The 25,810-nt window shown below is 44.1% G+C and overlaps 1 protein-coding gene across 1 annotated transcript in view; it reads right to left on the bottom strand.

The window, feature by feature from the left end:
- The window catches only part of LOC138249851 (N-acetylated-alpha-linked acidic dipeptidase 2-like), a 700,770-nt gene that overhangs the window by 374,355 nt on the left and 300,605 nt on the right, over nucleotides 1-25,810 (bottom strand). The window contains exon 5 of the mRNA XM_069204013.1: nucleotides 2,820-2,921. Within this exon, the coding sequence (XP_069060114.1) occupies nucleotides 2,820-2,921 (102 nt within the window). The remainder of the gene's footprint in view (nucleotides 1-2,819; nucleotides 2,922-25,810) is intronic.

Below are 25,810 nucleotides of genomic sequence, written 5' to 3'. Positions count from 1 at the left end.
CATGTAGTGGGAGGGGCTTGTAGGCCAGAATTCCCACCTCCCGGTACCCCCTAGCAAATCCAAAGTGGGCTAATAACCTGCCCAGGGAGAGGAATTTGCAGCAGATGCCCACTAAGTGTTTTTCCTACAAGAGGATAAAATCTGGATCCTGTCTAAAGAGGTATTGCAACACAATACCCTATTTTTGCTTGCTGGCTAGGCTGTTTGTGCTCCAAGAGAGAATGTTTAGAGTTAGACTTGAGGACCCTTGGGTGCACGTGTTTCCAATAATTTCTTAGTACTCTTCTGAACTACTATGTCTCTCCCCACCCTTGCCCATTGCCCCCCTCCTGACTCCCTTGAGCTGCAGACCTAAAACTACCCACCAACCCAATACCCGAGGAGTCTGTCGCCCCAACTTAACAACTTATACATTATGTATGAATAATTAAAGTATTTTTCATTAAGTAGTTCACACTGCTACAATAGTACAGCCAATAGGAGGGTGAGACATCATTATTAGCCATCCACCAGATGGGGGTGGGGCGGATTTAGAGTCTGTGCATTGCTAGGGCCTTCCTTCGCCTACAGGCCATGAGCCCAAAATGTCTGCTGTCAATGGGGTGACTACTGGGAGTTCCCCTTCCTACAGCTCTCCTGGGGAATCTCTAGAGTCACTTCCTGTGTCCTCTGAGTCTTTCATCAATGTAGCCCCTTTGCTGCTCGCGACCAAGGATTGTCGTTGCTGAAACACTGTCATCACTTTGGCCCACTTGGTCGCGGCCGGGTTCTTCAATGGGTATATACCAGCTAGCGCTGTTGTGGCTTCCATTTAGGTTTTTCTCTCTGCCACTCTTTTGCCTTATTCCACTCTTGTTTCTCCAGAGCAGAGTGCCACTGCACCTCCAGCCAGTTCCAGACCTCTACAGCTGTAGCAAACAAGTGGGAGCTGTCCTGCTCAACGATTCGTAACTTGGCTGGGAAGTGTATTTGAGATTTAGTGTCCCAAGATGGTATTTCACCACAAGAAAAGTTTTCTGTCTTTTTACTGCACTAGTGTAGTCCGGATGGATATTGACAGAGCCACCATCCAGTTTCCAGGGGCCATGCATACATGCCACCTGTAAGAAGATGTTGTGGTCTCAAAAGTTCAACAGCCCGGCAACTACTAGTCAGGGCAGCGTCCTCAGTCTGGGGAGCATACCTGAGACCACGTGGGCTTGGTCAACTGTGAACATCTTGGAGGCCCTGCCACCCCAGTACTGTGGAAAGGAGCCAGTTTTCCAAGAAGCGCCCAAGACCCTGTGGGATTGTTCACCTGTGGAAATGATGAACACCCTGCCTAAGTACCATGGGCAAGAGCGAGTTTTCCAAGTGCAGTTCCATACTGGGGCCTTCTGCATGTTCCAGAAGCCCCACCAGCCTCACGTTCTTGCTTCATGACCTTCCCTTCACAACTTCCACTTAGTCCTGCAGCTGGGTGATAATTTTCTCCATGTCACATACCTTTTGGTTCATCTCTGAGATTGCTGGTTTGTTTGGCCAGTGTGGACTCCCTTCCACTAACACACCCCATAGGTTTCTCATGTTCAGCCAGCAGGAGTTCCAAGTCTAGGGCCACCATGTCGATTTTGTGCTCTAGTGCAGCTTTGGTGTCTCTCATCACCTCAGGATTGCTGTTGTATAAGCTGCTAGTCCTTGTCAACTTGTAGCAGCGCTGTTTGCAGGAGGGGTCTGCCGCTGACCCCACTTGTTGTATTTTTGGTTGCAATCTGGTCACATTGGCCTCATGTGACTCCCAAGGTCAAGGAAATTCAGGCCCTCCATTGAGCATTCTGCCTTTCGATACAGTGCTGCCTTACTCAGTTAGCCCCCCTGCCTCTTGTGGAACCTGGCCACCCAGCCCCGCGCCGTGGCTCATATGCTCCAGCTACCTGACCCTTCACGGTTCACCAGGCACAAACAACAAAATGGGCCCAGTTGCAGGCGGGTAGCAGAAGGACCCACACAGGCACAAGGGCCCTAGCTTACCCTCCAACAAGGCTCCTCTGCACCACTTCACAGTTGCCACTGCCCTCTCTTCTAAAGGCACCACACACCAACATAGACAGTCCCCAGCTATTGGCCTTGGTCACTGTATCCACCACTGCCTTCCATGGATGACTGCCCCCTGGGGGCAGAGCTCTCCTCAGGTGCAGCCACAGGGACCCTACATCTCGCACCACCAGCAGCCCCACCTGGGCCTCAGTGGCTGCTGCTCTTGGTGTGTCCACTGTCTCTGGAGTCTTTACCACCACTCTCTCAAACATTCTCAGGGCCTGTTTGAGCCTTTAGGCCATCCATTGCTATGCCCAGAGTGGGAACTATTCAGCAAACAGGTGCTATGAGCATCTTGTGCACTGCAACGACCCCAACCATCAAACCACAACCAACAATGGTTCCACTTTGATTTTTATGGGGTTCCCCGGGTAGGGTCGCAGAGTTTCTGGAGGCTCCCACTAGATCGATCGCCTCTTATATGGATTCCGAAGCATCAGGATAGCCACCTCCGCAAGGCTCTGAACTGGAGTTCAGACTCATGTGACTGGCTCCATTCACCGCTGGTTACTCTCTCCAGATAGGTGGATATAATGATTACATGAAAGAGGAAATCTGATAGTTGAAAAACTTCAGGAGAACTCTCATAATTTTATATATAATTGTTATTACTAATATCCTATCATGTGTGGGTTATTTAAGAAAAGACATACATTCCAAAAGGTATCAGCCATATTACACAATAAACATTGAAAAAATCTGACCTTGAAGTCAGTCAAAACTTTAGTTGCTTTTATATTTACCTCTGGTTCTCCTTGCGCTGAAAAAGCATTGTAGGGTGGCACCATATTCGTAAAATTCTCATATCCCTGAGGAGGTGGCTCGAATAAGGAGGTATTAAAGATCTATAAAAAAAAAGGCAAGCTTAAATGATGTGCATGCTGAGATATTTATCCACTTTAGATAAACAAAAACAGTCTCATTGTTGCATATATCACAGATTTTTTGATGCACTTTAATGTAGCTCTCCATTGGTCACAATAAAAATTATAAGCAGGAACAAACATTGTCTGATAATCCAAAAGATTGCAGTTCGAGGCTTGAATTTTGCTCTGTCATGACAAACAGCTCAATATACAGTCAGTCCTACTGTATGTTATGTTTTATCACATGCTCACTGAACTAAACTGTAACACACAGGGGGTTATTCCAACTTTGGAGGAGGTGTTAATCCGTCCCAAAAGTGACGGATTTACCACCAGCCGTATTACGAGTCCATTATATCCTATGGAACTCGTAATACGGCTGGTGGTATATCCGTCACTTTACCGTCACTTTTGGGACGGATTAACACTCCTCCAAAGTTGGAAGAACCCCCACAATGTACATTTTATGTATGATAGGAGAATGTTATTATCAAAAGATTTCAAGATCAACAATCAATATTTACGACGAAGGAAATGACTGACTTGAGACTACCCAAAAACTGGTTGCAATTGTGAGTAAGGTATATATTATAAAATGGGCTTCAATGTCAATGGCTTGTATTAGGAATACAAATGCCCCTTTACGTATGGTGTCAGTAGGATTGCATACTTATTGTGTAGCTTTTCAATATATTTTAATCAGTTTGGTTCCACTATCATCTGGTGTGTCTAAACTTTTTTCCACCTTTGGAAACTGCCAAGACAGTCTAGGAGTCTACAATGACCAATTGATACATTTTATAGTAAAGAATACCTTGACGATCTGCCTTGAAAATTCACAAGTCATGATTTTTGGGATTAAAACACACAGTCAAATGGGTTGATGGCCCTAGGAAAATCATAATGTTTAAGGATAACAAATATCCAAGTATCCAATTTATCTCCAATGCATTCATGGAATTATTATACAATGGCATGAAACCCCAGGAAATACAATTGTTTGCTGTAATGTAAAATATGGGAATTATTCTTTAAGCCCATTAATCAAGACCTAAAAAACTGTGCTTATCTCCACTCTATCTTATAGTAGCATTCGCACGATACTTAAATGTCCACAGTTATGTGATCTTGTCGAACATAAAGCATTTTGACTCTATTTAGCATCCACTATGTCAGTAGAAATAGTCATACTCGAGGTAGGAGCTAGCTTTGTCCGGTAGCTGCCTCGATTTTCATTCTAGGCTGGGTTTTTAATTTAAATATCTCTCCATGGCTTAACTGGAGCTGATTGCTGCTGAGGCTGCCACTCATTTTGGTGGATCAGCGCTTATTTTTCAGAATCAGACATTTACTCGTGCCTTAAGGTAACTATAACTTGCATGCCCACCATGCACTTTTCTCATCCATATTTTCCCTGCAAATGTAGCAGTGATATTATCAATGATCTCATAGAAGATGCCATGAGTGATGTAATATGTGGTGTAATTAGAAGTGCATGGCAAGGGTGCAAATTATAGTCCCCTTAGGGCACAAGTTACAGTTACTTGAGATAAGTATAACTGCTGAATTTCTATGGTTTGTGTGTATAAAATCTGAACCTAACTATAACATCCTCGTAACCGTTGTTTTTTCAGTGAATTTGTACAGCTTTTTAATTAAGCTATTAAGTATAGTAAGCTATTTCCTTACTATAATGCCCCTGTAACCTGGGTGTGTGAGTGGTTGTGTGGGTGTGTAACTAGGTGCGTGAGTGTGGTGGGTGTGTGAGTGCATGCTTGTGTGACGGCTGTGGGGGTCTGTGAGTGGGAGTGGCCGTGTGGGTCTTTGAGTGCGTGTGTGACTGGCTGTATGGGTGTGTGAGTTGTTGTGTGGGCATGTAAGTGGTTGTGTGAGTAGGTGTGTGAGTACTGTGTGGGTCTGTGAGTGGTGTTAGAGGGAAATCTGTTAATAAAATAAAACAAATACTTTTGACAAAATAATGTAAGTTTAATCGATTTTCAGCTGGTAACAACAGGCAGTCTCACATAGAGGCCATGACTGAAGTTCAAAGTTCTGGTTCAAACACCAGTAGCATTTATACTGTAAAAACCACAAAAAACTGTGGTCAAGAGTTCAACATTGACGTAAGGAACTACAAGCAGTACAGATAAGATAATGAGGTGCATCTGGAAAGAAGCATGTGCACTTGTTGGCCTCATGGGTGGGTAAGTTACACTGACGTCATTCACCATATCTTTCTGCACAACAAGAGATTATATGTTGCGTGCTGCTCATGGTAGCCCTGCTTTGCAAATACTTATCTGACCCTTACACAGTTCCCCTTACCATGATATGAATGACTTGTGTTTTTTAGGACCCCTGTGCTAAGGCAGGATACAGCCTTTTGTTTCACCCTGTTCCTGCTAAGTGAACATTTTGAAAGCGACAGTTGGTGCAGCTCTGAAGAAAAACTCTCATTCTAATGTAGCTTGGGCCTCTTGTGTGTTTCAGCACAGCTAACCTAACAATGCAGCATGTGTATAAGTTTCCTAAGTAATAAGTGTTTGTTTGTCCTAAATATGACCTGCCTTTTCTATTGAACCCACAGTCTGTCTTTTTTTAACATGTCATGTATTAAGCCTTTCACTACTTACATTGGTTTACAACTTTCTCTAGCCTAAAATGTTGGTATTGGGATTTGGGAACTTATGTTTGTTTGTATGTGATGTATTCCTATTCTTCCTACCTCAGTGGGTGTATGGGTGTGCGAGTGGCTGTATGGGTGTGCGATTGGTTGTGTGGATGTATAAGTGAGTGAGTGGAGGTGTTTTTTTTTCTAAATAGGATCTTGATCTGCAGCTTTACCCACATATGTGAGGATTTGAGGGATCCACTGATCCTCATGCGCTAAAACAAACATTTTTGGACAATTTCTTGCACATGAGGGGCCCCTCACAGCCCCATGGGGTCCGAGGACCTCTACCCTGACCCCTTCTATCACTTCCATTTTTTACTTTCCCTGCTGGGAACTAAGTCCCGATTAACAAAATGGCGGCCGCAAATTTCTTCTCCGGTTGCAGCCAGTAAATCATGGCATTGCTGTTGGCTCGTGGATCCATGAATATTCCGGCAAATATATATGGTTATGGTTTTAAATTATTTTGTAGATTCTGGCATAGATATCTTAGCATTCTTAAGGAGAAAAACTAAAATACTGTGTTTAATAAAACACATGTTGTTTCAAGATTAAATATTTATGTGTATACAGGTGTGTTTCCTTAAAAATAACCAAAATAGTCAATCATTAGCATAACGGCAATGGATAAAAATGACGCTGTTGCTGAACAGCCTGCATTATCAGTTATGCTGTATCCGCAAAGAACGGTTCTATCAAGGCAGAAGAGTAAGTTTAGGTTGGTATGATGGTCCAATTAAAAGACAAACTGCAAAATATTACACACTAGATACTTTTGACAACAGACCAGCATGCGTGTTGCTGTTTGAGTCTTGATGCCTGCACATATTTACTTGCGAACAGAAAAACAGTAAATCCAATATGTTATCATGGTGGCAAACTAATAGAAATGAACACACAAAGGCAATCAGTGAATAGTCTCCTTGTATATTCAAGATTTTTCTCAGAATTAATTTAAATGAATTAAGTTGTGGGATTTGTCGTCTGAAAGAAGAAAAGGGGCTCTGTGTCTTTGTGCCATTTTCTACTCAGGCTATAATATACATGAGAAACAAGGGCTTCAGTGACTGTTCACAGGATGTAAAACTTTCATTTTTTCCAACTGTTTTTATCATTTAATACTGTTGTTGACGGTAGAGGACACGGAAGCTAGTGATTGAAAGCTGCATTTTGCTCCTTTCATGCTTCATTGGGTAGGCATAATAGCTTAGCTGTCTTGCAATATGGGCCTCGTGGTTGAATGTGCTGCACTAAAAAGCAGAGTGTATATTTAGAAAACAGTGGTAAGGCTTTATGTGCTGTCTTGCTTCCATATGGAGCCCTAGCTTTAGGTTATGCCTGACTGTTTATACAGTGAGGAATATTCCTGAAGGGGAGAACTTGAGGGTAGGTAAATCCTTTTGCAAGTATCAATTTCAGCTGAAGACTTAATATGTAGCTATCAAATAGTCCAATAGTGTTAGTCCTGATTCAAGATGGCTGTTCCTGGTGAAACATCAGGGGAGATTCGCCCCAAGCGTAAATGCATTGTTAGAGCCTAGTTTTTAGAGTTGCATGAAGAGGAAAATGGCGGACACATATTTGGCTAGGGGTGATTTACGAGCCTGCAGTGAAGTTGAAGAAAGCATTACGAGCGCACCCAGGGGAATTTCTGCTCCCTTATGTTCCGGTGTTGGGTTTCTGACGTATAGCATGGCACTGGATGTTGAGGGGGTGAAGGTAATGGATGAGACCGCCATACCTACAAGACTCCCAGAGGCCTTGGAGATTAACTAAGGGAAGCTGCATCATGGATTGCAAGTTAAATGCTGTAGGCTCCACTGCAATATTTTGCAAGTGGAAATGGTGTGGAAATCTCAGACCTCATGAGTGATGTAATATGTGAGGTCATAAGCAGTGCATCACAGCAGTGCAAGTTAAACTATTGCTAGTTATGTATGACTAACAACCTTCCCTGCATTTTTGTTTTTTAAAACGGTAGTGCTTTTTCAGTTACTTTTTATGCTTTATTTTAATGTAAATTATAATCTTATTACCTTCTTCACATATAAACCCCACTCTAACCTTTGTTTTTTTCAGTGAAGTTCTATGTTTCTTTAACATGAAGTAATACGTTATTATGATAGGTTTTAGGGCAACCCTCTGTGTGGTGTGGCTTAAAATTCTGCCATCAATTATAAGACAGATTGTTGTTTCAAGGAGGATGTGTTGCTGGATTACAGTTGCTCCTTCAACACCTGGTTTCCCTCAGGACTGTGTTGTGGTATGAGCACCCATCAAGCACATCCAAGGGGGCATCTTCTTTACAGGCCTTAGTCCACAGACGTCCTCAAAGCTCCCAGCAGTATCAAACAATCAAAAAAGATGATGCTGGCAACTTAGAGGGCACTGTGGCCAGACTGGTGTTGCTGGGGCATTAAGGCAGAGATGGTGGGAGTTGAGGGTAGAAAGCATGAGGGCCAGTGGTAGCTTACTAGTCTGCAATATAGTTGGGGTGAGGAGCTCTGCTGTTAGCACACAACCCTCCACTGCCATGGCAGTGGAGACAATCATCAGATTTTGTCCCATCTAGCAGCCCAACAAATGTCTAACTGGCAACAACCACCAATTTTCACGCAGGAAACAGCAACTCCTACAGCTGACCTACTCTGAACTGAAAGAGAATCTCAGTCACAGCTGTAGCATTGGCCATGCCAATTCCCAATGTTTCGTAGTACTGCTGTGTTGAAACCCTTCATTGTTACACCAGAATTCACAAAAAGGAGGATACCGAAATAGGGTTCAGCAAATTGCTCTAAATCGATACTACCATGTTGGCATCTAGTATTTGGATCACTGACTAATCCTCTGAGACCATATCAGAAAAGTGCAAGGAACTCTGACTGCCTTTTTAACTTGATATGAAGATATCATTTCTAGGGCATAGCTATGTTGAAATGGTGTACTAACATGTCCAGAAAAAAATGTGGATAAAGTGCCTCAACATAAGAGATCACAGTTCTCCAAGAGATTTATGCACAGTGTCAACTATAAAGTGTACTTTCATAGTACGGAATTGTATTAGCCATTTTGGTAAAAGTTGAATTACAAGTCCCTGTCTGAAGTATACGACCAACCAAATATCTCACCCAGGGGCAGAAGATTTCACTACAGCCTGAAAAATAAATCCTTTTGGTTAGATGCTCCCCTTCTGTTCAATTGTAATTAATTTCCCAAGTTAAAAACAGGGCCTATGTTGATCATATGTTCTGCCGCTGTAAACCTTGTAAGTTGACTGGAGAGAGACTTCTAGTACCCTGAACAAACAAAGTTATTGTAGGCTTGTCAGCATGAGCAGAGGATCAGAAGGAGCCACATACTAACTCCCCTCATATATTTTAATTTCCAGAGCATTAGCCAGCTATCACAGGAGAGGCAGACAGGCCAATCAAGACCAAAAGGGAACGACTGCCTAGACCTAGACTTCTTCCATCTCCATTCACATTAGAGTTGAGCATATAGAGGAAACGGGAAAAATTCAGAAGAAAGGTGTTGCAGAGACTAGAGCGCAACCAGCCTTAAGCCTACCTGAAAATAACACAAGAAAACTGACGCATGAATTTTTAGCCAACTACAACGAAATCCACAGTCGACTCCAAAATCTAATGCAGATGGTCTTGAATATGTCCAAGCTGAGGCATACATTCAGAGAGAGAAAGGGAACATTGGTAAAATAATCCAACATTGACTTGTTTACTCCCCTATTGTGAGCCTCTGAAATCGCTAATTGGTGTTTGTCATCTTATGGACAGATCTGAAAAGCCACTTACCAACTTCCTCCATCCTATAGCAGATGTTGTGACAATGCTACACATTTTCACATCCTGCTACTTGCACCTTAATATGTGTTACACATGGAAGAAAGACCAACTGAAAAATGTCCAGCTGCTTTTAAATAAAAAATACTGCCACCATTCCCGAGGTAACTGAAGGACTTGCACGGATTATGACACCCAGGTTGACTCCTGATTTGGGCCTCTGGAGTTCGTTTTGATAATCAAAGGAAATAGGAAACAAAGCTAAAACCCCTGGACAGGTCCCAAGCACGAAGCCACAATTTCAAAACTTCAACACTGACTTGAGACTGGGATAATGTCCTCCTATTGCTGAGAAAGATGATGGTAGTGCTACATTACATGACAAAACAGACAAATCAGAGGCAGACCAGACAGATTATTACACAGCCCACAAGCAATCAAAAAGAGACTAACCAAATCATCCACATTTCTGAGCATGACATGATAAACCAAGAAAGAACTACTAACCATTCCCCCAGAACCACCCAGAGCCAACCCATGACTAGGATTGTTCCCTGCTGGAGTTGTGATAATTTAAACCTTAGCTAGAAGAGTCATAGGTTTAGTTGAAAGTCAACTTCTCAAGATGACAACTGAATCAACCCCTCTTCCAAAATGAATTACAAATCCCGGATTGAATTCGGTGATTTAGAGGAATTCACTAGGCAATAAAATCTCAAAGACTTCTTTTGTGTCTATGAAGGTTTCTCTGGTTAGGGTGAACTGAATTAGCCAACAGTCGAGGTTGATGCCCGTGTTTGCAGCACCTCTATGAAGGGATTCCTGACTTTAATCGGGGAAGCAGAGTGGAGCTCCCTTCATGCATCATCCTTACCATGCCCAGGCAAGGCTATGACAGCTTGCTCAGGGACAAAGTAGAGGGAGGATACTTTCCCTCAGACGAAAGACAAGGTGCACAGATACACAAAAGACAACCTTGAATGCAGAGAAAGGGGTATTAGATTATTTTTCACCATGCTCCAAGCAGACCATCGGTTGGGCGGTTGTTCTTTACTCACTTTGCCAAATGGGGGGAAGCCATCTCATTTCAGTCTGCCAAAGTTGAAGGCATTGTGACATCAATGTAGTAAATTATTAAAAACAAAAATTGGTGTTATTTTCATATTACACAAGCTTTGTGATAAAATGTGTATGCAATAAGCAAATCAATGCAGAAGTTTACACATAAAGTACTCCTCAACAATATAAGTGATTAGGCCACATACAGGCTGCTTTAAGTCTCATCTCTTTTAGGCATGGTTTAATTACCAAAAAGGAACATTAAGCCTGAAAGCCAACATAAAATTGCGGATTTCATTTATGAATTCAGCACAATTAAACTTACTGTAAATTTTTAAAAAAATACATTGTGGTTAAAAAGTTGAAGGCATTTAAGAAATCAATTAAAGGGGCATTACAATTCACACTGTGTAGAAAAAAACAGAAGGGAAATGATGAAGAAATTAGTGTGATCAAAGTTCACACTTGTATCACAAGTGTACATAAAGTTAACATAAGATTACCACACATATGTACTCAGCTTAGAGCTGCTCACTGTATCTGTACATGCTACCTAACTTCAATAGTGCTGGAAGACACATGTTGAGGATTAGCATGAATGATGGGCAAACACAAGACTGCATACTTAGGATTTATTTATTGTTATTTAGGTTAAATAACTATTATACATGTAAAGAAAAGATATAACACACATATAGAACAGTTAATCGTTTCCTCTGCACTTCTCAATTGTTACGTGGTACCAGTGTATAGACCACTGTGAGCCATGAAAAAGCTAATTTAGATCTCTTAACCCTGTTACTAAACATCCTTAAAATAGCTAGATTCGAGGAAGACAAACTTGCTTTCTTTTTTAAAATTAAACTGACATCATCTGTTTATCAGGCACAATAACTATGCATCTCAGGGGAGATGAGGAGGCCTTTTACACAGAAAGTTCTGACTAGGGAATTCTAAGATCCCATCTTCACGGAGAGTATTATTATTATTATGATTATTAATTACGTTTGCAAATTGCATTTTTCACCTCAAAGGTATCCTGGCGCTAAAAAACCTCACCAAAAACAGATCGCACAACAAATAAACTTATGTCAGTTTCTGTCCGTCCTTAATGCAAACCGAATGTGGCTACTACTAGCTCTAAGAGGGCCTGGCAGCGTATTCCATTATAGAACTGCCCTCACTGAGAAGGCCTGGCTCCATATCTCACTTTCCAAAATTTTGGAAAACATAAGAGGTTGGCTGAAGAAGAGCGTGGGTTACTCGCTCGTATGTAGCACTTCAATTTTCTTTGTAACAGCCTGGGCCCTTTTTCCTTTATTGCCTTGTACACAGTACATTCTGATTTAAATGGTATCCTTTCTTTTCCAGGAAGCCAATGGAGTTCCTTACGAGTGCCAAGGCAAAAGGCATGTCTGAGTTTATCTAGTGCCAGTTTTGCTGCTGTCACTTACACTCTGTATTAGATAACCTGGTGCTCCTAGTAGCAGTGCATTGCAGTAGTAAATTCAGCTTAAGACTGTACTTGGAACCACTAGCTTTCTTGCTGGCTGTGTCAGGAGTGGTACAATTTTTCTTAGGTTCCGTAGTAAAGCAAAACATATGCTGCCATCTTATTAACATGTGTCTCCACTGTGAGCTTGTTATCAATGTATACTCCAAGATTGTGCACTGACTGCGGTATGTCTGGTTTGCCTGTGCGTGTCCATGGCCAGGCATTGTTTGGAAGTGTATAAGGAGATTTGGAAGAGGAGCAATATAGAAAATCAGTTTTCTCTCCATTGAATTTTAATGAGTTGCTGTTCAACCAATTTGCAACATCTCTTAGACAGTTATGGAAGGCTTCTAGTAAAATGTGCCTATCGTCTAACGAGAGGACTAGTTGCAGCTCATTGGCATAGTTTTGTGAGCTAATGCCGTAAGATTGAATAAGTTTCAACAACAGACGTAAATAAATATTTAAATGGATAGAACTGATCCCTGCAGTACTCCATGCTCTACTTTTAAACATTCTGAATAGCGGGACTACACACACTGGGTGACCTGTATAAGGACGGTACGCTGGTCCCATATGGTATGTTAATGGAGGAGCCTACTCCCAGGTCAATTTAGCTTCACACCTCATTGCTTGCCATGCTCAGACACCACTGGGGAGACCTGACCACAGAATTGCCCATGCACCTCCAAATCCAATGTTTGCATGTGATGGGAAGGGGAAGGCACCTCATGCATTGGTTCGCTGAGTCACTCTGCTCTCACACTATCCAAAAGCTACTCACTCTACCGCAGTGTTGTGAAGCGGACTTAACGCACCTTTGCACTGAGAAAGAATGGGCTGCATTATTGGAAGGACCGCAGCACATCCTGCACAATGCCCGATTCAAGTTGTATTCAGCTTTATATAGTACAGAGGGCTTATCTCACGCCGACCAATGTCACTAGGTTTATGATAGGGAGAATGTAGCCTGCCCACGTTGCACTCTCGGACATGCTGACTTGCTACATATGTTTTGGTCCTGTCTCCATTTACATACATATTGGAACAGCAGCACATCCAGCTTATCTGCTTGTACTGAACGCCCAGACCTGCATAAGTGGGAAATATGCCACCAAGGATTATACTGTAGGAGCAAGAACATAGGATAACCTCCCGCTTTCTAGATGTGGGTTTCACAGTGGCGAACCATATCATAACTTGCAGATGGAAATCCTCTGAGCCCCCACCGGTTGTAGCGTGGGGACACTCAATGATCGATTTGGGCACAAGAGGAAAGTGTAGCCTTGCATAGGGAGGACGTGCTTGGGATGCGGAAGTACCCCATTGCTACCTACTGGGACACTAATTTACCTGATTTACAGTCCTCTCTTTCACACGAGACAGCCTGCAGTGCTGAGACAGAAACGGCCCCCCCCCCCGACACACAGGCCGAGGCTGTGGACTGCTGTAACTATTCTTGTTCACTACGACACTCCCTCATACACACTTTCCATGGTCATTGGCAGTGGCTATTTCGGAGAGCGTCCATCAGGGACGAAGGATGGGGGAAAGGCAGCAGGTAGTTACGCATCAGGCCTGTTAAGTTGTTTAGTTTATGTTCTTATTGTTAAATGTTTACCAGAACGGATGTATCTGTTACTAAGCCAGCAATGACTTGCCTTTTCCACATTTTTATTACAGGGGTTGCCGTAAAGACGTATCAGTCATCCTGCAACTATGCTTATTTTGGACATATGCCCTACCTCGGAGCTAAACTCTAATGTTTATCCTACAAAACGGGTTTACTGGTGTTCCCTCCCTTATGTAACACAACAGTGTTGTTGCCACAGCACGACTGCAGCAATATTTTGCTTGAGTTATGTGCCCTTATGCCTTTCACAGTGGAGCATGCCACACACTCCTTGCTTTGCCATTGTACAGTATAATTGAAAAATGCCAATAAACAGATTTAAAAAACAGCCATAAATCCAACAACATGTTATTCTGACAGCAAAGTGAAACACATTAATGAACAAGGAGGGCAGGTAAGTAGCACTATAACTCGTGAGAGGCTAAGGTCTCCAAAAAAACACATGCTTCCTAACCAAAATATACTATAGAGAAAGTGATGGGTAAAAAACTTGAATTAATCTCAGCCACTGGTTATTACTAGGGCCGCATTGCAGTACATTTTTATTTTGCACACCATGTCACCTCAGTTTCGACCCAACTATATGTAAATCAGTCCTGACTCTGCTCCAATGGGATCAGTCCAGCCCGAACTGCCTAGCAAACCACTTATTGTACACTTTCCTATTTCGTCCGAAGTGGGAGGGGTATGATCAGAGGTGGGTCCTGTGAACATGGTGTCACTGGAACCAAACTATGCCAGATTGATGAGCCCATTAACAAGGACAGAACCGGTACTGGGTTGCCTCTGTTCTGGTTCAGAGAGGACCTGGTTGGGCAGTTCTATCATGGGTGTAACTCCTTTTGACAAGTTCAGGAGGAGACTTGCCCTCCCTGGACTCTGTGCGTCTGGTGAAATGGTAAAAGTTGTGTAGGACAAAAAAACTAAAGGAACAGGCACAAAGGAAAGGTTATTATGATGAAGGCAAGGATGTCAAAGAAGTAAAGGATGGTCTGTGGTGAAAGTGAGACATCCTCGAAGCACTTTGACTCTTAGTAAGTATGACAATGATCTCGGTTTGCAAGGTATTTACAGGAGCTGTTGAACGATGGACACATCTGGATTTTTAGTTGAATATTGGTTAGTAAGAGTAAATATGTTTTTATTTCTCCTAATGTTGTTATTTTCCCTATTTTCTATCGTGTCTAAAGGCTGTGGTCCTTGTCAGTCTTTGTGGTTTCTTTACCCCTTGATTGTGTGTCTAATATCTTATGTCATGTTATTCTTCATTTTCAGTGTAGAAGGAAGGATGTGGGGTATCATGATGCAGCTTGTATTCTGGCTGCGGAATTCTTACTTATATTTTTTCCCCCGATATTCTGAAGTTTCCCTACATGAAATAAATTGGAAACACCTTCTGGAATTTCTTTGTTCCTGTATCCTTTTACTTTACATTGGAATTTCAAAATTGTCTATTCAGTAAGGGTACGTTCTGTGGAAAGAGCAGGTTGCTTATTTCTGGATGATGTTCTACGGCAGCTCATATCTTGTTTGCATATGGAAAGAAACTCTGTAGATTCTTTGTAAGCTACACAATCAATTACTTGTTAAGTGTGCTACTCACCCGATAGGGTCTCAAGGTGCTGGGGGGTGGGGTGATACTGCTCGAAAATCCAGGTCTTGAGATGTTTCCTGAAGGTCAGGAGGTCCTGGGTCAGACATAGGTTGATGGGGAGGGAGTTCCAGGTTTTGTGGGAGAAGGATCTGCTGCCCATTGTTGTATGGTGGATGAGGGGATCAGTGGCTAGGGCGAGGTTGGCAGAGCGGAGCTGGCGGGTGGGAACGTGGAAACTGAGACGCCTGTTGAGGTAGGCAGGGCCTGTGTCGTGGAGAGCCTTGTGAGCGTGGATCAGGAGTTTGAAGATGATCCTCCCTGTTGACGGGGAGCCAGTGAAGGTCTCTGAGGTGGGCTGAGATGTGTTCCTGGCAAGGGAGGTTAAGGATGAGGTGTGTGGAGGCGTTCTGAAAGCGCTGAAGTTTGCTCTGGAGCTTGGCCGTTGTTCCCGCGTAGAGTGCATTGCTGTAGTCCAGTCTACTGCTAACGAGGGCATGGGTGACCGTTCTTCTGGTTTCGATGGAGATCCATCTGAAGGTCTTGTGAAGCATGCAGAGGGTGTTTAAACATGAGGATGAGATGGCGTTGACTTGCTGGGTCATGGTGAGCGATGAGCCCAGTATGAAGCCAAGGTTGCGTGCATGGGTGGTGGGAGCTGGAGCGGCTCCTAGTGTGGTAGGCCACCAGGAGTCATCCCACGCTGATCGGCTGGAGCCGCGGATGAGGATCTGAGTCTTATTCGAGTTCAGTTTGAGGCGGCTTACCTCCATCCAGTTGGCAATGGCGTGAAGTCTGTTGTGGAGATTGGTTTTGGCGGTGGCGGCGTCCTTAGTGAGTGAGAGGATCAGTTGGGTGTCGTCCGCGTAAGGGACGATGTTAAGGCCGTGGGATCGACGATGTTGGCGAGCGGGCGCCATGTAGATGTTAAAAAGGGTGGGGCTGAGAGAGGATCCTTGGGGTACTCCGCAGATGGTCTTGGTGGCTTTCGACAGGCACGGAGGGAGGCGGACTCTCTGGGTTCTGCCGGAGAGGATGGATGTGATCCAGTCCAGAGCCTTGTGGCGGATTCCGGCGTCGTGGAGGCGTGTGCGAAGTGTGTGGTGACAGATGGTATCGAAGGCTGCTGAGAGGTCCAGGAGGATGAGGGCCACGGTTTCACCTTTGTCGAGCATGATCCTGATGTCGTCAGTAACGGCGATGAGAGAGGTCTCAGTGTTGTGGTTCTTTCGGAAGCCGGATTGGGAGATGTCAAGCAGGCTGTTGTCCTCCAGAAAGTGTGATAGTTGGCTGTTGACTATCTTCTCGATAACCTTCACTGGGAAGGGGAGGAGGGAGATGGACCGGTAATTCTTGAGGTCTTCAGTGTCTGCTTTGGGTTTTTTAAGAAGGGCGTTGACTTTGGCGTGTTTCCAGCTCTCTGGGAAGGTGGCGGTCTTGAAGGAGCTGTTGATGATGGTGCGGAGTTGGGGGGCGATGATTTGGCTGGCTTTATTGAAGACATGGTGAGGGCAGGGGTCGGCAGGTGATCCGGAGTGGATGGTGCTCATGGTCTTGGTGGTGTCCTCGTCGTTGGTGTGGGTCCAGGCGCTCAGGAAGTTGGTGTGGTTGGGTGCGTTGGGGTTGGAGTTGGCAGCGGCAGTCTTAGGGATCGGGGAGCCCAAACTGCCGTGGATGTCCATGATCTTGCGGTGAAAGAAGGTGGTGAGGGAGTCTCACAGGTCTTGTGGGCGGGGTCGATGGAGTAGGACTTGGGGTTGGCGAGTTCTCTGATGATGCTGAAGAGCTCTTTGCAGTCGTGCCTGTTGTTGTCGATTTGCTCTTTGTAGAATGATCTTTTGGTGGTCCGGATGAGCTGGTGATGCTTGTGGATGGCAGTCTTGAAAGCGGCGTGGTTGCTCTCTGTTTGTTCTTGGCGCCATATCTTCTCGATTTTCTGGCACTCCCACTTGGAGGCCTGAAGGTCAGAGGTGAACCAGGGTGCTTTCTTGTTGGTACGGGGGTTGGTTGGTTTTCTAAGTCGAACGAGGGTGTTGGTGCAGTCGTCTAGCAATTGTTTGAGGTTGAGGGCGGCGGTGTTGGGGTCGCTGGTCTTGGGTGGTGGGGCGAGGGTGAAGATCATCTGGTTCTTCGAGATCTTGTTCCAGTTGCGGTGAGGTATCCGTTGCTGATGGTGGTGAGTGGTGGGTTTCTGGAAGGTGAAGTGGAAACAGCGGTGATCGGTCCAGTGGAGTTCGTGGTATGGGTGAAGTTGATGTGGCTGCTGGTGGAGAAGATGAGGTCGAGTGTGTGGCTGGCTGAGTGGGTAGGCATTGTGACGAGTTGTTTGAGACAGAGGTTGGCGAGGTTGTTGATCAAGGCTTGAGGAGTTGCTGTCAGTGGTGTTCTCTAGGTGGAAATTCAGGTCACTGAGGAGCATGTAGTTAGTAGAGGCGAGGGCGTGGGTGCTGATTGTGTCGGCGATGGCTTCGCAGAACTGTGGTCGGGAGCCTGGGGGTCTGTAGACGAGGGTTCCTCTGAGGGTGGTGTTGGCGTTGACATGAATCTGGAAGTGCAAGTGTTCGGCGGCATCAATGGTGTTGAGGGTGTTGGTTGAGATCATGATGGTGCTCCTGTGGACTATGGCGATTCCTCCTCCTGGTTTGTTGGTGCGGTCTCTGCGGGTAATCTTATAGCCTTCTGGGATGGCTATGGTGATGTCGGGTTCCGAGGAGGGGGTCATCCAGGTTTCGGTGAGGAAGACTATGTCTGAGGAAGTTGAGGTGAGAAGGTCCCAAAGTTCAACGGCGTGGTTGGGAACGAAGCGGGTGTTGAGGAGGATGCAGCTGAGGTGGTTGTTGTGTGTGGAGCTGTTTTGCTTGGTGGCTTGGGTGCAGGTGAAGCTGCACATCCGGAAGGAGAAGGGTCCATGGGTGTGCTTTGGGGTGGCTAGGACGCAGGCGGTGGAGCGGCCAGGGTTGAGGGCGTGGAGTTCGTAGGCCGTGTAGCAGGGTCTGGTGATGCGGGGGCACGAGGGGCAGGGGGACTGGTGCTGGGAGCAGTCCAGGCGCAGACGGGCTTGCCTCCGGCGCGCCACTGGCGCACCCACTGCACGGGGCTGCCATTAAGAAGGGAGGTGGGAGGGAGGAGCAGCTGGGAGGCACAGAGTAGACCTTAGAGAAAACATTGAGTGTTGGTTATAAAATCAACGTTGGTTATAAAATCAAGGTCTCCGTCATGCACAACATATTTAATGTTCAGTCCAATCATTCCTCCATTTGGATTTAAGTATGGGTGTGTTTGCAATACATTCTACATGGTTAAAGATCACCAAACCGCTACTTCCGTCTGGTTTTATACTATCAGGATGAGCAAGTATATTGACAAATGAATACGTTTGACAAAATTCTTCTGGTTATTGTCACACTGTATTTCAGTAATTTAGATGTAAATAATGCTAAAGCTGAGTTTATCCACATTATGCTTCACATTTATAACCCATTATTCAAACTTAGATTAGCACAAACTCAGTACAATTAAACAGTTTGTAACGCCACAGTCGTCCTGCACACCCCAAGCAAAACATGTTTGAAAATGTTTCCATTTTCACAGCCCATGGTGGTTCATGTCATCTTCAGATTGTAGCAGTATGATCAAGGGCATAGCATCTGGCATAGCATCAGTACTAGAACATGATGGACGAAGAATGTCTTCCCCAATAACTATTCTATGACACCTGTTTCTGTAAATCTACTAGGCCTAGAGGTGAATTGCCTGTCGCCCAACAGAACATTAGTTTCTATCTCTTTGCATGTTCATTTTTGCCAAATAATTGGCTACAACGAAGAGTTAATTGTTAGCCAGATTAGTCATATCCAAGAATCGCTGTCTTTTAGAAGTTATCTGTGTTCATTTTGATCGCCTGACATGTTATTTTTGCAAAAATGAGCTGATAAGCTGTTGATTACCGCAGTCAGTACCTCAGAGTTGTAATAAAGATTCCTGCTAACGCTCCAGGAACTGGTGGGGGCAAAACAAAACCACAGATTGCCCCCACTCTTTACTGAGACTGCAAGTGGCCCTTCTTTCCTATTTCCTATTACGTTTTTTCTTATGATTTTATTATATGAAACGAAAATCGTTTCTTTTTCTTCAACCAGGATCCCTGCTTTGTGCAACAAAGTTCAACAATTACACACTTTTTTTTTCCAATGGCCAGTATGCCAGTCGGCAACTGAAGTGGGAAATCTAAAACACTCATCAGGAAAGCTGAAAGTAGCAGTGGGTAGAACACAAAACGTCCTGAAATGAAACGATGTGAATACAACAGAGGCACAGAAGAAAGATGTTCATCTATTTCTGCAAAAGCTTTCAGAAAAGTCAGATGCTGCTCTTCCAAGACAGAGCTAGGGCGTTTGCCTTGACAAAGGGCAACAGGTATCTAACAAAGGATTTGCCGATAAAAAAAAATATATTAATGATGGAATGGAATTGCTCCATTTCAAAGGTTTTCACAACATATTCACATTTCACAAAACTTGTGGTAGATCACTGCAAAAAAAAATTGTAGCAACTCCAGTAAACCCAATCCTATAATTGATCGTGTGGTTCCCAATCACACATTTTTAGACCTGGCAGAGACAGTTTCAGGTGTGTCACAGAGCTTATGTGATCTAGGACCTGGAATGAAGGATGAGGAATGCAATAGAGTTATCAGTTTCGTTGGGAACTCCAAGGTCTGTCTGAATGCATGAGATGTTTCACCATGAGATTTCACCAGCTGAAAGTAACCAAAATCGCCATTTGTAACATCAGGGAAAAATGGCAGAGTAAAATGAGAGTTTAGACCTGGAATTGCAGATTACTCCGGTAATTCCTATTTTCTAAGGGGATTTATCTTTGTTCAACAAGGGGGGTTGGGTGAGTGCAGAGTTATCGCCATCAATTGGCCACAGGACATCTTGTAGACTGTATTGTTTGGGATGGGCTGGCAAAACTTTGCACATTAATTGCCTGACATTTCCAAGGTGGTATGTCTCCACCTTTCATTAGTGGGCGACCTCCATGGATCTTTACTGGGACCAAACTATTATATTTTTTTGTGACAAGACTACTGTGGTACTCCAGTGGGACCCATTGAAGACCCACATGGTCCAAAGAGAATATCATGGTACCACAAAGATCAAATAAATGTGTGTGTCCATACGGCGGTTTGCATGACTCAAGCCAAGGGTTTTGGTCACCTACATGGGGTTGGGCACAAGGCCTGTCCAATGGCCAGGCACTGGGTCCAACTTCCTGCAGCACAATTCAAAAGATATGCTTAGTAAGGAAGTTGGGTGATTATAATCTAAAAACCCAAGAGTTTCCAAAAGAAAACAATGCTTAAAGAGACATTTTAGTTAGGTTCGGAAATCAGATCTAGCTTCACATACAAAAACAAGAAACTAATGGGAAAAAAACAATGGTTAAAGTGATATTATGGATAGCCCTTACAATAATATAAAAAGTATTCTTTTAAACTAAAAACAATGTAACCCACCAGCTATAGTTTACTGAGCTAAATATAACTTGCTATCCCTATGCTTTGCTTATAACTTCACATATTAAATTACTCATGACATATTAAATTATGTCATTAATGGCATCACTGATGACATCTCAAATTACATAATCAATGACATTCGCAAGGATATCATAGAATGATTGTGGCACCGTCCAATAGGGTTTTGGTCTTGAAACAATTCTACAGACTTCAGATGTGGATAATTTTCTATCCACCTTAATGGAATTAGCCAATTAAATACTTCACATAATCAGAAGTTTTGAGAAAAGAGATTGACTGGTATACATTTGCCACTCTAAAGATAATTTCTTCATGGTCCTATGGACTTTACTCTGTAGTTGAGTAAGATACACTGCACGTGTTCCTGAGATGAGCACAGTGGTGTACAACGCTTAGAAGCATGGTTACACCAGTGAGAGACAAATGACCTCTAAGTTGGACAGCTCTCCATCCTACATTATTCAACAATCCCCAATCCTCAAAGTCTTCAACGAAGTTCTGGAAATAAACATCCACGCTTTATAAATGTCTGTGATACACAAAATTTGTCTATAGCTCTACCTTACAACTATTTAATAAGAGCACATGCTCACATATCCACTGGTGGATTATCTAAAGGGAACAGAAGTTTGGCCTTTCTTGCAGTTATTTTTTCACTTTCACACCTCTGCAGCCCATATTAGTGGACCTCAGCCTTTTTCGGGTTTAGAAGTGAATAATACTTGAATTCCAAAATGAAGTGATTTGTAAATTGTGAACCACATAGGTACTATACTGTGTGCTACAAGAGTAGGCGTTTGCAGAGGCCTACTGCTTACTCCTGTGTTCCAAGATTTGTTTTACGTCCTGGCCTTCAGACAGTCTCCGCACCAGGCACTAAGCAACAAACCCCCATGTGGACATCACCCACTGCACACAGCCTTGGGGCATGGCCTCTGGGGTGTTGGGCAAGGGGGTGTAGCTTAGGATGTTCTATGAACACAATTTAGAAAGGAACACACAGGCACATGTTTTGTACTAACAATTCTTTATTGGTGCATATTAAAAAGTAGTACACATTCCGAAAAGCAGCATTATGGCAACATCTTTAGTGTCAGGTTTCAGCCAGTGCATCCTGTGTTCGGGTTGTTGTTGTGGGCTGAACATGAACTACATCAAATTATGATTATGTTGTACCATTCTGGTGCATATAGAGTGCTAATCTCCCCACTGCTACAACTTCAAGACCTTCCCACACAGACAAGACTATGCAAGTTGGTGAAGCATAATCACAGACAATCCATAATGTTGTTCAGGTGTGAACTAAAATGACATGCATTCCTAGCACTCTTAGGAATCCGAATACCCCACTAATGAAGATTCCAACACTCCTGAAAGGCTAAATTAATGTTGTAAATAAGGCTAAACTTGGCCTAAATTTCCAAGAAGACAACAATGATCCATGTACCAGATGATAGGAACCCTAAAAGGCACAGGTGAGTATATGTTTTTCTTCTAAACGGAGTCAAAGGACCTTTTCTTTCGAGGTTGAGATGCTGCAGAGAAGGGCTTGTTTTTTTTGCAGTTTTATAGCTCAAACTCGACTCGAAGGTACTGGAGCACCTTACCTGGCCAACTTACATTACACATGGACACGTCCATTTTGTCTTTTTTAGGCACGGGGAGATTAAGGGCCAGATGTAGCAAAGGGTTTTTCCCATTCTGTGTCAATGGGAAAATGTGTTCGTACATATGGCCCTAAGTGATTTGCTTGAATCACAAGATGTTGAGCTGACACCGAGACTCGAACCTGGTTCCCCAGTTTCAAGGTCGGTAGCTCTGGCCGTTTCCACATCATCTCCCCGTATTTCGTTTGGGCTGCCTGCTCGGCAGCTGTGATTGATAACTTTTGGGTTTTCATCCCACTGCTCCTCCAGGAGCGATGGCTCATGAATTAAAAAAAAAAAACATGCTATTTTGCACTCTAGAAAGCAACCTGTCTCCGTGTAAAGTAATCCAGTTCGGTTTACTGGAGCCACTTCGTAGAACTTGGTTTGATTTGTCTTACATATTGTTTAATGAGGTAAGAACAGGGATTTCGTATTTGCTGCAGCAGGCACAAGGTACTTAAAGTATTACTTTAAACGAGTTAGTTACGTTTGATGTTCTAGGATGCTGCATGAAGTGACCAGTCTCAGAGGGCGAAGTAAACATGAACCACAACACTGTGGTGCTGATGTTAGTCTTGTGTGAGTCAGAAGCATTCAATGTGCACTTTCCATTGGAAATTCTGCCAGGGGAGATTCCATGTTTGCAACGTGAGCAATACGTGTGTGACACGAAACACAGCCCTCGAAACATGAAGGATTGTTGTGCAGCCAGAGCCCTGGTCATGTAAGATCTCTATGACCTGGATGATAAATGTTCTGTCCTGTGAGTGTGTAATATGTGTGTAACCTGAGACAGTGAGCTGGAGTGAACTGCTCAAGCATGAAGGACTGCTCGGCAGACAGGGCCTTTATCCTGTGAGATCTACATAACCTAGATGATAGCTCTTCTGTTCAGTGGGTAAGTCATATTTGTATAACCCGAAGGAGAGCGCTGGTGTAGGATGCTCGAGTGAAGGATTGCGCTGCAGTTCCAGCTCTGATGCTGTAAGAGCGACAACCTGGATGATAGCTCTTCTGTCCTCTGGGTATGTAATATATATGATAGCTCCAGCTGGTCTATGGGTAGGTAATATTTGGTAGAGAGCGAGAGAGTGAAAGAGAGAGAAAGAACTAATGAATTACTGAGATGCTCGACCATGAAGGACTGCTCTGCAGTCAGATCCCTTATCCTGTGAGATCTATATAACCTAGATGATAGCTCTTCTGTCCTATGGGTAAGCAATATTTGTGCAACCTGAGAGATCACATTGGTGAGAGATGAAGAACTGCTCTGCAGTTAGAGCCTGAACCTGTGAGATCTCTGTCATCTGCAATAAAGATGTATTGTCAAATGCATGAGACTAAAATATGGGTAACCTAATTGATGGCCTGGCGTCCTGAAACAGACTATGTAATCGATCTAATATCCTTTGCATGGTCTCCCCTAACTTTTTGCCTCTACTTCCCAGGTTGTTGCTGGGGGCTGTTCTTGCTACTCTGGGCACTTTACCTCTGCTGACCAGTGTTAAAGTTCAAGTGCCCCAATGTGAAATTGTAAGTGTAATTGGCTTTTCCATAATTGGCATATTTGGTTTACTAGTAAGTCCCTAATAAAGTGCACTGGTGGTGCCTAGGGCCTGTAAACCAAATGCTACTAGTGGGCCTGCAGCACTGATTGTGCCATCCACATGAGTAGCCCTGAAAACATAGCTCAGACCTGCCACTGCAGAGTCTGTGTGTGCAGTTTTTAAACTGCCAAATCGACTTGCAAAGTGCACTCACTTGCCAGGCCTAAACCTTCCCTTTTTATACATGTAAGGCACCCGTAAGGTAGGCCATAGGTAGCCCCATGGGCAGGGTGGGACATGTACTTGTGTGTTTTTACATGTCCTAACAGCGAAACATTGCCAAATTTGGTTTTCACTGTTGCAAGGTTACCATGATAAATATCTGTAAAGTGCAGTTTCCCTTTGAGAGCATATTGAAATGTGAAGTTTGGGGTCTGTGAACTCACAATTTAAAAATACATCTTTTAGTGAAGGAGATTTCTAGATTGTTAGTTTGAAAATGCAACTTTTAGAAAGTGGGCATTTTCTTGCTTAAATCATTCTGTGCCTCTGCCTGTTGTGGATTCCTACTCTGGGTCAGACTGAAAGTTGGGCTGTTTGTGCATCTCCACTAGACAGTGACACAAAGGGTGCTGGGGTGTAGCCTGAATATCCTGACGGGCCATCTGGGCTAGACTTGAGAGAGGAGTGGTCTCTTACACCTCAAAGGGCTGTTCCTGCCCTCACGCAAAGCAGTCTGCAACCCCCTGGTGTGTGTCTGGAGCCAGGCCTGGGCACGGCAGGATCCTGTAAACAACAGACACTTTTCTTTGAAGTTGGGCAACTTCAAAAGGCAGAAAGGGGTATAAGTATTGGACCCAAAACTCCAGACATTAGATTACTTCAAGGATTCAAGAGGAATCTCTGCAAGGAGAAGAGCTGAAGAGTTGAGGAGAAGTGCTGCCCCTGCCTGTGCTTTGTTGGGCTATCCTGCAGTTGCTGTTTCTGCCTGTGAAAGGGGACAAAGACTGGGCTTTGTTGTGCATTTCTGCTGGAGAGGTAACTCCCAGGGCTTGGACTGAGCTTGCCTCCTGTTTTTGAAGCCTCAGGGACAGCAAAGACTTCACCAACCAGTCTCTGAGTCTGCATGCTGTGACCATTAGCTTGCCTGAGGGTGCCATTCCATTTCCTGGGCCAATGAAAGTGAATTTCTGCTGAAAAACCTGTAAACGACACCGAGCGACTTTGCTAAGGAGGCTGCTGCATGAAGCCTGCAACGCCGCCTACACCTGGATCTGTGAACCTCACCGAGGCATGACAACCCCATCGTCAACATAGGCCCAACGTCGCTGCAACCGCTGCCATCCGCACAAACTTGTGAGTTGAAGTGTCATACACCCAACGTTCGTGACACCTGACTCCATTGCAGCGTCTATGATGTGATTGCGACCCCATGAGGTCGTCCCGCAGCATCGTGACTTCACCGGATTTCGACTTTGCTGGTGGTGCCAGGGAACAGACTCCTCGCAACCAACGCCTCCTCACCTCTACCGCTCCACAGTAAGGACCCAACGCCTCTGCGTGACACCTCCGCTCCTTCGGAACAGACGCCGCACTGGATCCAGCGACGCCTTGCTCCCCAACTCTGTGCACCGACCTGTTTTCCACATGTTTTGCTAAGGTACTCTACCTGGGGGGTCCTTGTGACTCTGTAAACGGCATCAGACTATGGAAAATTATTCCGTCACAACGCTGCTTTAACATCAGATTGCAGTATTCATTCCTCTAGGCACTATTTTTGTGTTTTTAATTGCTAAAGTCAAATTTGTAATTGTGTAATGTGGATTTTTATCATACTTGGTGTTGTTTTATTTAGATAAATATTTACTATTTTTCTAA

This window comes from Pleurodeles waltl, chromosome 8 (genome assembly GCF_031143425.1).
Source record: "Pleurodeles waltl isolate 20211129_DDA chromosome 8, aPleWal1.hap1.20221129, whole genome shotgun sequence".
Classification (NCBI taxonomy): domain Eukaryota; kingdom Metazoa; phylum Chordata; class Amphibia; order Caudata; family Salamandridae; genus Pleurodeles; species Pleurodeles waltl.
The sequence above is the reverse complement of the archived record's forward strand: the minus strand, read 5'-3'. Positions and strand labels throughout refer to the sequence as shown.